At 47.0% G+C, this 13,487-nt stretch overlaps 1 protein-coding gene across 2 annotated transcripts in view; it reads right to left on the bottom strand.

The window, feature by feature from the left end:
* wdr62 (WD repeat domain 62) overlaps positions 1-8,726 on the bottom strand; it is a 19,223-nt gene extending 10,497 nt beyond the window's left edge. For both annotated transcript variants that reach the window (XM_040043341.1, XM_040043340.1), the window contains exons 1-15: positions 8,430-8,726; positions 7,778-7,869; positions 4,933-4,995; positions 4,778-4,835; positions 4,244-4,411; positions 3,893-4,030; positions 3,623-3,805; positions 3,138-3,289; positions 2,866-3,055; positions 2,230-2,355; positions 2,005-2,159; positions 1,837-1,928; positions 1,432-1,557; positions 1,265-1,335; positions 964-1,085 (exon numbers count right to left, since the gene is read on the bottom strand). In XM_040043341.1, coding sequence (XP_039899275.1) covers positions 964-1,085; positions 1,265-1,335; positions 1,432-1,557; positions 1,837-1,928; positions 2,005-2,159; positions 2,230-2,355; positions 2,866-3,055; positions 3,138-3,289; positions 3,623-3,805; positions 3,893-4,030; positions 4,244-4,411; positions 4,778-4,835; positions 4,933-4,995; positions 7,778-7,869; positions 8,430-8,534 — 1,841 coding nt within the window. In that variant the 5' untranslated portion in view covers positions 8,535-8,726. The remainder of the gene's footprint in view (positions 1-963; positions 1,086-1,264; positions 1,336-1,431; positions 1,558-1,836; positions 1,929-2,004; positions 2,160-2,229; positions 2,356-2,865; positions 3,056-3,137; positions 3,290-3,622; positions 3,806-3,892; positions 4,031-4,243; positions 4,412-4,777; positions 4,836-4,932; positions 4,996-7,777; positions 7,870-8,429) is intronic.
* Positions 8,727-13,487: the final 4,761 nt, after the last annotated feature.

Consider the following 13,487-nt stretch of genomic DNA (forward strand, 5'->3'; position numbering starts at 1 on the left):
AGAGAGGCGACATCTAACACACAGCGGGTCGCGCTGTGTGTTTAAGTCTTTGTGCAGAAGCCGTGTTCCTGCTCTCATTTACTGTCTTAGCTGTTTGGTGGTTGTTGAAAGTTTGTGAGATGTCACCTGAGATTCTGGCATTTCGGGCAAAATAAATTTATATTAAAAAAATCGATTCAGGATTTTAATGAATCGATTTTACGTTATCCAAGCCAGAATCGATTTTAATCGATGAATCGATTATAAAAACCCACCCCTAGGCAAAACTGTCCACACGGGGTTATAGGTCACGTGCTACTGAGGGACTGGGCTCTGAACGAAGAGCTCGAGTGACCAAAGCTTTAGTAAAACCACCCAATCTCATTTCCTGACGCCTCCCTCAGTGCCCCCTTGTCTCAGGGCAGTTCTTCGTCCCCACAGTTGCCAAGCGCTGCTCATTAAGGATTCATCTGACTGATGGAGTCCCCCCCCCCCACTGTCTTTACACGACAACATTAGGAGCTGTCAGGTGACTTGTTCAAGGTCGACCCTACAATAACACATACAGAGAAAGCCCAACAATCACATGACCCCCTATGAGCAGCACTTTGGCGACAGTGGGAAGGAAAAACTCCCTTTTAACAGGAAGAAACCTCCAGCAGAACCAGGCTCAGGGAGGGGCGGGGCCATCTGCTGTGATTGGTTGGGGTGAGAATTAAATGATCCAACCGGTTGCGGTTTAAATGTTTGAATGAAACTGAAGGTGCCGTCTCACGGGAGTAACCTTCCCTCAACGCCTGCCCCGTTCTCCAGATTACCTTCAAGGAGGAATCAGAATCATCTTTACTTGACTTTATCAGCTGATATCTGCCCACGTGATTAACAGGCTGCGTCGCCTCGCTGCCTCTGAACGAGCTGCGCAGCCACAAACCTGCTCTTAACGACACGTTTCCAGCAGCTGTGACCACGCTCGGAGTTTCTCACCTGACGTTTCGGTCCTGACAGGCGACGGCGACGTGCGTCCGGCTCGAGTCCAGGTCCATGTCGTACAGAGTCGTCTTCTCCACCACGTGGTGACTCCTGGAGAACTGCAGGCCCTCCGAAGTCTGGACCACGACGAGTCGTCCCGGAGCATGGAATCATGGGAAACAGACGGTGGCACCAATCAGCAGGTAAACAAAACCAGTCAAGAGTTTAACCAAAAAAATCAGACTTTGCAGAAACAGAACAGAAATCGACCAATCAGAAAGTGGATCATCTGCAGGCGTGCACGAGGGAGCCTCACCTGCTCAGCTGTCTGGAAGTAGATGCTCTTGTCGGCTCCACAGCTCACGAGTCGAACCTCCGGGCTCTCACCTGCAGCACAGGTAACAAAGTGACATCGCTGGGAGAACACGACACACAGGTGCGTATGGGATGAAGGGCGGCGTCCTGTGGGCGGAGCTGGGGTACCTGTGAACTTGACGGCGGTGATGGAGGCCGAGTGGTCATTCAGGGTCTGCTCCAGGCTGTAGTTCCTCTCCAGGTCGAAGACGTGGATGAGTCGGTCTCTGCTGGCCGACGCCAACAGCTTCACACCTGAAACGCCACAAATCGCGTCGTCACTCAGGAGCCGCACCACATTCAAGCCCACCCCCACAGAGCCACGCCCAGCCAGCAGGGCTGAGGGTCTCTGATGGGCGGAGTCAAAGACAAACGCGCAGAGGTTTGGATTACTCGGAGGCGCTGCTGATCTGCATCTTCACGTCCTCACCGACTGATGCTTTCAGATTTAAACGTTTAAGCTTAAAGGCACACGGACGCAGACCGAGAACGATGGCGTGTAGAACACTCGCCGCGTGTGCCGGGACATCCTACCTGTGGAGACCGGGGAGAACTCCAGACACAGCACCTCCGAGTCGTGAGCCTCTATCTTCACCAGCTCATCCAGGAACTGCAGCCCAAAGATCCTGAACACAGAAACAGAAACGAGTCAGCCGACCTCGTCCGCGTGAGCCGAGCTAACCGAGCGCGCTCGGTTCTCACCGCAGGTTTCCGCAGCGGTCTCCGGCCGCCAGGTGCCGTCCGTCCGGGCTGATGCAGAGCACTTTGATCCCCGCCTTCCCGTCAGCTCCCGCTGCCTCCCCCTCTGCCTGCAGGTGCTGCGTGTTTTCCCCCATGTACAAGATCCTCAGCAGGTCCTGGGAGCAGACAGGAAGTCGTCAGAGACGGACAAACACAGAGTGTAATTTGGTTTTGTTACTGCCTCACGTTGCTGTAGAGGTTTGTGTGCGCGCCGGGGGGGTCGGAGTGCCACAGTCTGATGGTGTTATCGGACGAGCAGGTGAGGAAGGATGACGGAGGCAGGCAGGCCGGCTCCGGCAGCTCCGGGTACACCTGAACAAAGTACGACGAGACCCAGAGTACTTCAAACTGCTCTCACCGAATCAACGGCACAGAAGTGGAGAAGCAAGAAGACTGAGCTGAGTCAAGTTTGACTCATCTGCCTGCTTTGTTTCGCTTAATGCGCCTCATGGTCAGTAACAGATGCAGTAATGGTTCTAGTAATATCTGTGGTACTGCTGGCTTTCCTGGCACTATCTCAGCAGTATGTGCAGTAATGCTCTTGTGTGATTTCCATCCATCGTAGTATTCTGGAAACAGTCCTGTACCTCTGGCTGTACAGGCAGTGTGCTTCCTAGTAGTTTCAGGAGTATTATTTCATATACTGAAGGAACATAACTAGCAGTTTCTTGCCTCTCATTGCAGTATTGTTGGATCTACTAGCAGTAGTGTATCTGTCTCTGTGAGTAGTACTTACAGCAGTATCCCTGCGATTCTGGTTAGTATTTATGGGAATATTTCTAGCAGTACTTCTTACAGTATTTCTTGTAGTACTACACCGACCTCGACGCTCCAAACACAGCCGCTGTGGTACAGAGCAGAGTACAGCTTCCTGGCGTTCCTCACGTCCTTGACGTCCCACACATACAGGCTGTGGTCGTTGTACACGCAGGTCAGGTGTCTGGCAGCGGGGTCAAAGGTCAGAGCCAGTGTGTCCGGGTACTGAGCACCTGGGCTGGCAGGTAGCAGGCTTCTGTGGAACAGAGTGAGCGATCAGCAGAGTTCTGCTGTGCACCGCTGGAGCGCGTTTTGGGCTTCGTTTGCAGTATCCGTACCCGCTCTGAGCGAGGTCGACTCCCAGGCGGTGCGGCCGGTGCAGCGTGGTGACATACTGCAGGTTGGACGGGCCGAACACCCTGACGACGCCATCGGCGCAGCCGCAAAAGACGAAGCTCTCGCTGACCGCCAGACAGCTCGCCGACGACGTCTGTGAAGGAGAAGAGCGGCTCAGAGAGGAGCGTCCGGGCGCCGTGGCGCCGTGAGACCTCGGTCAGCTTCAGTCATGTATAATATCAAATATACCCGCCTTTTAACTGTGCGACTTTAGGACCGCGCTTCAAAGCTGTCGTTTATAAGAACGCTTCCTGTCACATGACTCGCGCTCAGAGTTCTTTCTGATTGGTTCTAAGAGTAGATTCCTCATGTTTGCTCATTACAGACATAATTAGCAGCACTGACAGTATATTTGGTAGTATTTTAGTATTATATCTAATCACACAGGTGCGCATATTCAGGTGAGATGTGGGCGGAGCTTGCTGACCTTCAGGTTGACCCAGGCCTCCAGGTGTCGGCTGCTGTTGAACAGACACAGCAGGCCGGAGCTGGTGATGCAGTAGGTGTTGGACGCTGTGCGGCCCCGCCCGCACGCCACCCCGCAGAACACGCTGTTCTTGTGGTCGCCTAGTAACCCCGAGCGGCCAATCAAAGGCACCGTGCTGTTCACCTGTGCGGAAGGAGAAATCAGGTGAGCAGTGACTTCAGATGAAGGCGAGAGCAGCCGTGCTCGGCCGACGGGATGTCAGGCAGGTACCCGTCGTTCTTTGGAGGCGTCCAGGTACCAGAACTTGACGTGGCGGTTTCCCGCGGTGACGAAGTAGCTGCTGTCCTGGGAGAAGGAGACGGCGAACACGCGGCTCGACACTTTGTTGGAGGCGATGATGGAACCTTTCTGAAAAGCAAGAGAACGGCGGCCGTCACAAACGTTACTTCATCGCAGCCACAGAGTCAGCGAGTGACATTTACAGTCTTCATTTCAGGGTTTTTACTGACGAGGCCGAATTCTTACACCCTGCTGTGACACACGCACACAGCTCGACTCTGCCCTCTGGTGGCTGCTTTAGTTCATGACCAGGTGTGTGTGTGTGTGTGTGTGTGCGCTCACCTTCCAGTCCCACACGCTCACAGTCATGTCGTGCTGGTATCCCACAGAGACGATGTAGGAGCTGTTGGTGGAGAACGCCACGCAGGAAATGCCGTACTTGTGACACTGAACCTCGGCCACCTGACCTCCATCTAGCTCCCAGACCCGCACGCAGGGCATGTGACCGCTCTGAGAGAGAAGAACAGGTAACGGGTGTGACGCGTGTTTGTTCCTGACAGATAACCTTCTGTGGGGAGGAGGCTCATTTCTCTGCTTCCTGCTTTGAATAAACAGCTCGTGGAGCAAACGCACGAGTATCTACGTGTGCTCGTGTTCTGTGCTGAGAACAACTCCTCTACATGAACCAGGACGCCCAGGGCCCGCTCCTGCCAGGCAGTCCCAGGACACGTATCTCCTGGCTGGCTTGGGAATGCCTCGACGTGCTCGTCACCGTGAACCCCGGGAGCTTCACCGGCTCCACGCCCGAGTTACCTGCGCGGCGTCTTCATGTTAGGGGGAGGTAGGACGGGCAGAGTCAGTCGTGTAGGTTCTTACCTCACCGGTGACCAGGTGCTTCCCATCGTGAGAGAACGCCAACGCGCTGAAGGGTTTCCTGAAATACACAACACAGGTCAACACTTCTGTCCTGAGCAACACGCCCAAAGATCACCTGACCTCGAGGGTCCGCCCCGAGCTCAGGGTCGGCGTACCTGGAGGCGCTGATGATGTGACTCTGTTTGTTCTTCTTCGGGTGAAGCAGCACGACGACACACCTGCAACACACAAACAGGTTCACTGGGGTGAACACCATCTGCTGCCAGCGCCATCGCCCGGGTCACGTGACGAACTCCACGAGCTTCACCACAAACAGAAAAATTGTCGTAAACACATTTTTAAAATGGGCCATTTCATTTACTCAGATAGCAACGCGCTACGGCAACCACAGCCGGTCACGCTCATCTGCTCATCCCACCAGGCAGATGTGGAGCAGGAACGCTGCGAGAAAACAAACGCAGGCCGATCGGCGCCACCGGCCAACAGCGAGCACAGCTCCATCCTCCTTTTCTGCCTCACACAGTCGTGCAGTCCTGGAGCGTCAAACACTGAAGCAACTAAACACCACAAATACAAATAAAGTCGACTCGGTGACACCGAGTCAGAGTCCCCGTGACTGTATTTGTTAGTATGTTGACCCGTTAACAGCCTTAAATTTGAAGTCAACCAGAGGACCGTTACAAACAGCTGTCGTTTCATCAGTTTACAGACTGAGCTCTGACTGCTTCGTGCTCCTTTTACTCTGATGGCGGCGGGTCGCTGTGGACACGTCTGCTGCTTTCAGCTAACGTGTGCGTTACAAGAAGCGCTAAGTGTTCCTGCACATTCATCAGGGCCGCTGGTATACGGCCCCGGTTCTCCCGGTCCCCGTTTATTCAGCCTGATTAGTGCTTTCAACCCGCCGCAGAAAAGAAGAATTAAAGTTGGTCTAAAGAATCAATACTTCCTATTGATAACCCAGGAAAGATCAATGCTTTAGATCAGATAAAGCAAGCACAAGCTGGACCAGGGCTCGCAAAATCGCCTGCCCGCCGTCCCGGGGCTAGCGATTTTTCCAGTCGGGCTACCAAAATCTATCTCTTCCCGGCCCGTCGGGCTGTCGTAGGAAGGAAAAATATATGTCAATGCTTTTGCATTCTTTCAGAAATGTAGCTGGGTAATTATGTCATTGGCATCGGTGAGCCACTGTCAATATGTGACATATTGAAATCGCGTTTGAATTTGCGCTTGTTTTTTGCTTTCACTTTGCAATCACACGAACTGTGTATAGAGAGCGACAGCACTGATCTGTGAGTGATGATAATTTGTGCACCAATTCCTCTGACATCGTCTTATTAATCGTTAGCTTACTATGCAAACATGACAAGTGAAATCTCCCGCAGCAAGCTTAAACATGTGAGAGGTTGATCGCGCAGAGAATCGCTGAGCTTATGTGAGTGAGCGTGTAAAAGCATTTCAGTTCTGCTGAGCCAAATAAGACAGGTCAGGGTGAAGAAGTGACAGCCAAAGAAAAGCTTACCACAAAACGGAGAAGTTATGACAAATCAGACTATAAGGCAAAAAGAAAGTGCAGCTTTATGGTTTCATGGACAAAAGAATTTCTGTGGCTGCAATATGACGAGCTAAATAACCAGGGCTGCACATAAGTGGTCCGCAGGTGCGCATTCGGTGTCAAAATAAAAAACGCGCACAAGATAAGAAGTTGCAGCGCGTGTTTGCATACATAAGATTTTCTGGAGGAGGACAGACATTTGTTTAGAACTCTTAAAGATGTCGAAGAAGCTCCTTTAAGCAGTTACTGTGATGTTCCTCCACCTCCAAACAAATGTCAGAAGGAGTCCGAACCACAAAAGAAGCGAATATTCTCGGACAAGTGGTTGCAGGAGGTGAGCTGGCTTCAAACAAATGATGAACGCACAGAGATGTGGTGCGGAATGTGCTGTGAAAATCCCACTCTAGGACAAAAACAGCCTTTATATGGACGCAAACGCGCGTTGCAACTTCTTATCTGCTGCGTCTTTTATTTTGACAGCGAATGCGCACATGCGGGCCACTTATGTGCAGCCGTGTAAATAACATAATGTTCTGCCGGGTGTGTTGTTGGTTTTCCCTCGATTTCTGAGTCGACAAGCGCCTTTGTTACTGGGACCAGTCATTTTAAGAAAGGCCCCCATTAGAACCCATGAGAAATGCAAGAAATGCAAGAAATGCATTATTGCTCAGTCTGCAATATCTTTCCCAGAACAAACACCAACTGCAAATAACAAACTAAAAATAAACCTGAAAATCTGTTTAGAACAGCTACTATGTTGCAAAGAGTGAACTACCGCTGGCACAATTTAGCAGTCTGTGCAAACTTCAAACAGCAAACGGCCTCGATCTTGGTTCCACTCGCCTCTTACCCGTGACTCCAGTGGAAATTTCAAATCCAGGATCTGACACAGACTGATTCATGTCCTACACAGTTCTTACAAGTTCATAGAAATTTCTGTTCAATTAGAACCAAGTGTTTGAGTTGATGATTGTAATTTTTATACAATGTTGTAATTTGTGTTTCAACAATTTTTTGATTAATGTTTTGTTTCCGTTACAATATTATACATTAAAGTATAATATTGTAACGGAAACAAAACATCAATCAAAAAACTGCTCTTTTTTTATTCGGGCTACTTAAATTTATTTTGGGCTACCAAAAACTGAAGAGTCCCTGCCTGAAGGGCTACCAGGGATTTTGAAATTTTGCGAGCCCTGTGGACTATTGAATGAAAACACCATCAAGCTGACTTTGGCCCACGTGGCAGTACGTGTGACATCAGCATACCTGCAGAGAGCTCGTCACCCGTCTGCCACACTCAAGACCATTTGAAATGTGTGATTTCAGATCAGAGGGCAGCGCAGCGTCAGTGAAGAAACGACCAGACTAATCTTTGACACTGATCTGAGGTCAGCTCTTTGATAACTTACGCAGATAACTTCAGGTTTAAAGGAGGCGGGACTTACCCTGCAGGGTAGGCAATGAGTCCTGTGTTGGGGTCAGAGGTCAAACCACTGCTGCTGGCTGTGCTGATACCCAAGACTTTCTCCAAACAGACCTGAAACAATAACACACACAAGTCCATTTAAAAATCTCATGATTTAACAGTCCCACCGTGCACACAGGTCGTTTCCAGTGATATAAGCAGAGGCCTCCAGCTCACACAGAACAACAGTGCACACAAAAACACAGACAACTAAAACCAGAGTCATCTAAGTGAAACTTGTTTTCAGCAGATGGAAACTGATGTCAGGAACATTAGGAATCAGCTGCTGTGGGATCAGAGCACGCTGTTTACATGAATCTGTGCCTAAAATAAACTTTTAAGAGAGCTTGTGTTCACTCTCCTTCAGCATGGAGTCCGTGTGAGGAGGAGACAGCCTCTCCCTCGGTCTGTTGTCTAAACTTTAGCCTGTGGCTGTAGCTGCTGTAACTTCGCAGCGATTTAAACTCCGCACATTCAGACTTCTCACTTCCGTAATAACAAACAGGCTCTTAGCCTCCAGGCCTCTCAGGTGCTTTTGATACTGGCTGTAAGCTAACTCGAGCTCCTCGCTAAAACTCTCACAGCTAACGGGACTGTGACGCTAGCAGTTAGCCTGTTAGCTGAGGCTGTACCCGGCTGCTGGAGCTCCTCTTCCCCTGGCTCTGTCTGCTCTTCCTACCGGCCGGTTGCTTCCTCTTCGCGGGGTTGGCCGAACCGCAGTCCGCTCCCTCTGCCATGACAGCAGAGGTACTTGACACTTTAACAAAGTTAATAGAAATACTCGGGCTGATATCAGTCTAAGCGCCGCAGCGTGGGTACATAAACCTCCCACAAAGAGAGCTTCTCCGCGGGTGATGAACTGCTGACAGCCGCCTGCGTCGTATAAACTGTCGCTACAGGAAACCTGACACTTTTGTCTGCGGCGGGACTCCGGTTCAAACCAAGCCCCGCCCACAAAACAGAGAACCAGCCAATGGACAGCGGAGGCGTGGAAATCCCGCCTAACGTCGCCAAACCAGCCAATCAACAATCCGTAGCGTCGCTATCGTCACATCATCGTCATTATTATTATTATTATTATTATTATTATTATTATTATAGCAATAACAGTAGTGACTAGAATAGAATAGAAATATCCTTTACTGTCCGTCACTGGGGAAAAATTCACGTTCCAGCAGTGATAGGCAGATGGAGCACGACGGGTCACACAAAAGTAAGAATCTAAAATAAAGAACAACAAATAAGAAACGACACTGCAGAGGGCAACTTTACAACATAAGAAGAAAAAAGGAATACTGTACAGTTATTACAATAGTAGGATCGTGTTTTTAAAAAGATGTCCAAAGGTTGCTGTGAGAAATGTGCTTAAAAACATCAATAATGACAGAGTGTTTACAGAAAATAGAGAAACTGTGCAAATAACAGCAGGATGTTTGTTGGGAGCAGTGATGGTTATAAAGTCTAACAGCTGCTGGGAGGAATGGGCCATAACGCTCCTTTGTGTACGCAGCAGTCTTTGACTGAAGGAGCGCTCCAGTTCTGCCACAGCTTCATGCGTGGGGGTGGAGACACTGTCCAAGAGTTCTTCTGTCTCCAACACCTGCACTGGGTCGAGGGGGCATCCAAGCCCGTGTTGGTCAAGTTACTTGAAAAAAGTAATTAGTAACTAATTACTGATTACTTCTTCAAAAAAAGTAATCCCATTACTTTACTGATTACTTATTTTCAAAAGTAATTAGTTAGTTAATTTTCAAAAACATGATACACAACCTGAATATGCAATAAAGCAACAGACCTTTCAGCCCAATTCTATTTTTCTGCATAATCCATCATATGAAACTGAATCAAATGAAAAAGTCTGTTTTTAAAACTTGTTTCTTTAGTTTTAATCTTCTAACTTTTATACACATTGCATTAAGCAAATATTAAATTATGTTCAAAAGTCTTTGACTTGCAGATATGTGTTTAAACCTATTTCCTGCATATTCCAGCACATAAAATAAAATAATGTTTTGTGTTTACACTCTTTCAAACAGATGCAAGTCAAACACAGCAGAAATAAATAAAATCAAAGACTCAGCAGCTCTGAGTCCTGTTGCTCTTAAATCTATAGTCACCTGTTTAGCAGGAGTGGGGCGGGTGGAGGTTTGTCCACAGTGGTCATGTCAGTGGGGGGATCCGGGGGTTTCTCTGTGAGTGTCACGTTCCCGTGGCAGCGCGCTCGCTGCTCGCTCAGATTTGAAGTTTAATTTTTCGCTGTAGAAACAAGTTTTCTTCCCACGCAGAGTGAACAGCAGACGCTAATGTTTGTGTCAAACATTATCAAACTTAAAGTAATGTGATTACTTCCACGCTTTAAACGCTGCATGGTCGTACTCTCTCCATCACTCCATGTTAGCCATTGTTGATCTGCACACGTCTGTTGCTGCCACAGGCGCCGCACGCTCGTACGTTATTGTCATGATGAGACACTCTCACAAACAAAAGCACAACGCTTTTCTAACACAGTAACGCAGCATGCTTATGGGAAAGTAAAGGTAGTCTAATTACTTTTTTGCATGAGTAATGCCTTACATTACTCGTGACTATAAAAAAGTAATTGGATTACGGATTACTGCCCATCTCCTATCCTAGCACAGACCTGGCCTTACTGATGAGCTGATCCTCTCAGCTGTAGATAAGCTGCTGCTCCAGCAGACAGCACCACAGAGTCAAAAAAGACCCTCCACCTGCAGGCGAAAGATCTCCTTCTCCTCAGCAGGCAGAGTCTGCTCTGACCCTTCCTGTTTATTAAAGTTTATTCTACTCATGTTGTGATATTTAATATATACACTGAATTATTTTTATCTTTTTAATTATATATTTATTTTGTTTATTGATTTTATTGTATGCTTAAAGTATGGTTTTTAACTGCTATCTCTGTTTTATTATTGGAAAGCACTTTGGTCAACTTTGTTGTTTTTAAAAGTGCTATATAAATAAAGTTGGATTGGATTGGATTGGACCCTTCCTGCTATCACAGCTGCAGTCATATGCTGGCCTAAAAGGATCAGCTCTTCAGTGGTTTCGGTCCTACTTATCAGGAAGGACGTTTTAATTATGGCGTACCTCAAGGCTCTATTTTGGGTCCTGTCTTGTTTACACTGTACATGTTGCCACTGGGGTCTATTTTCTCACGGTACAACCTTTCATTCCACTGTTTTGCAGATGACTTGCAGATGAATCTGCCTTTAAAAGCAGGGACAGACTCACCTTAGCTGTTATTACGCTGCCTGGATGGCTTCAAATGTTTTAAAATAAAATGAAAATAGCCATACTGCATTGGCCCACATGTAGTATGGCTGGGTTCGAGTCCGACCCCAAAGTTGAAGTGAATGAGTCTCAGCATCATCAGCTAAAGTTCAGCTAACTCTGACCTCGAGCATGGCCACTGTGCACCAGTCACACACTGTTCCTTACTTTAAATGTTCTTCACACAAACAGACTGAACAAACTCTTCAGGAAGGCCGAGTGTGTTGTTGGTGTGAGCGAGTCTTATCCTACTAAACTGTATTTTCATGCAACACTTGAATAACACAAGTTTGTATATTTTAGTTCGTTTTTGCAGGACGTTTCACAAAATAAAAATACATAATTTATCAAAACATGTTATATTCAAATCCAGGTGAGTAAAATTATTACATGTGACTTTAAATGAGCATCCTTCCCTTTAACTCTAAGCTCTCTTCTTCCTCTCCTGTCCTTCTTTCTTATGTTTCTCCATCTGTGAGTGAAGTTAGCTCTATTTCTTTTCTCTCCCCCTGAAATCAGCAGCTGGACCTTTAGCTGCAACACACTGTGAGACAAACTGCACACACACAGTTTGTGTGTTTGCTGATGATTGTTGAGCTGATAGAAACACTGCATTTTATACCTCTTCTTCTGTAGTGCTAGCTAGATTCTAGAGTACGATCAGCAGCTCGATCGCTGGTCTCAGCACAGGGACACCAAGGAGTGAGTGGCCAGCTGATCTCAGAGACGGTGGGGTATATATAGAAGGTCTGCCAGGTAAATGGGAGACAGGACATTTAAAATTTTATAAGCAAGACTTTAAATTCATTATAAAATAAAGAGGGTGCTAGCTAGATTGTTTGTGTCACGTGAGCAGAAGAGAAGCATCCTGGACAATTAATGCAAGAGGACCCAAGTTGATTACACAGCAGTGGGGAGTAGACTTCATCACAGTGCTGTTGAGCCAACCATCCCTTTAACGTTAACTAGTAATGACTTCATGAACTTCTTCACAAATAAACTTTTAACCATTAGAGAAAAAATGACCAATAATCATCCCACAGATGTAATATTATCTACAGCTACTCTTAGTACCGTTGATGTTAAGTTAGACTCTTTTTCTCCAATTGATCTTTCTGAGTTAACTTCAATAATTACTTCCTCCAAACCATCAACGTGTCTTTTAGACCCCATTCCTACAAAACTGCTCAAAGAAGTCCTGCCATTAATTAATGCTTCGATCTTAAATATGATCAACCTATCTCTAATAATCGGCTATGTAGCACAGGCCTTCAAGCTGGCTGTAGTTAAACCTTTACTCAAAAAGCATCTCTAGACCCAGCAGTCTTAGCTAATTATAGGCCAATCTCCAACCTTCCTTTCATATCAAACATCCTTGAAAGAGTAGTTGTCAAACAGCTAACAGATCATCTGCAGAGGTTTATTGAAGAGTTTCAGTCAGGTTTCAGAGCTCATCACAGCACAGAAACAGCTTTAGTGAAGGTTACAAATGATCTTCTTATGGCCTCTGACAGTGGACTCATCTCTGTGCTTGTCCTGCTAGACCTCAGTGCAGCGTTCGATACTGTCGACCATAATATCCTATTAGAGCGATTAGAACATGCTGTAGGTATTACAGGTACTGCACTGCAGTGGTTTGTATCATATCTATCTAATAGACTCCAGTTTGTGCATGTAAATGGAGAGTCCTCTTCACACACTGAGGTTAATTATGGAGTTCCACAGGGTTCAGTGCTAGGACCAATTCTGTTTACATTATACATGCTTCCCTTAGGCAGCATCATTAGAAGACATAGCATACATTTACACTGCTATGCTGATGACACCCAGCTCTATCTGTCCATGAAGCCAAATAACACACACCAATGAGTTAAACTGCAGGAATGTCTTAAAGACAAAGACCTGGATGGCCGCTAACTTTCTGCTTCTTAACTCAGATCAAACTGAGGTTATTGTACTCGGCCCTGAAAAGCCTAGAAATAGAAATATTTTTAAACATTTGCATTATTCAAATCCACAAATGTAATTATGTCTAAAATATACATCGCTTTGTTTGATTATTGATGAGACAACGTTCAGTGATCAAAGCATGACAAAGAGCTGGTCCGTGCACGGGTCCGACTGTGGTCACATCCTCATTCATTTATTTGCATTAACAATTTGGGTCTACGTCGCTGCCCTTTACTTTATTAAACACACATATATATTTGTACTATATGTACTCAGTTATTGTGTTGTCTCTTGTATCCAGCCCACCTGGAAGCAGGACGGTGGACAAACCCCTCCTGCAGGGGATCCTGCTGCCTGGTGTGACTTTATAGTGTAAATGTGACCCAGGTCTGAAACCACATCGAGATCAAATTTTAGATACATTTCCAGAAAATGTTGAGTGGAGTCTG

Source organism: Simochromis diagramma, unplaced genomic scaffold (genome assembly GCF_900408965.1).
Source record: "Simochromis diagramma unplaced genomic scaffold, fSimDia1.1 OVJJ01000377.1, whole genome shotgun sequence".
NCBI classification, from domain to species: domain Eukaryota; kingdom Metazoa; phylum Chordata; class Actinopteri; order Cichliformes; family Cichlidae; genus Simochromis; species Simochromis diagramma.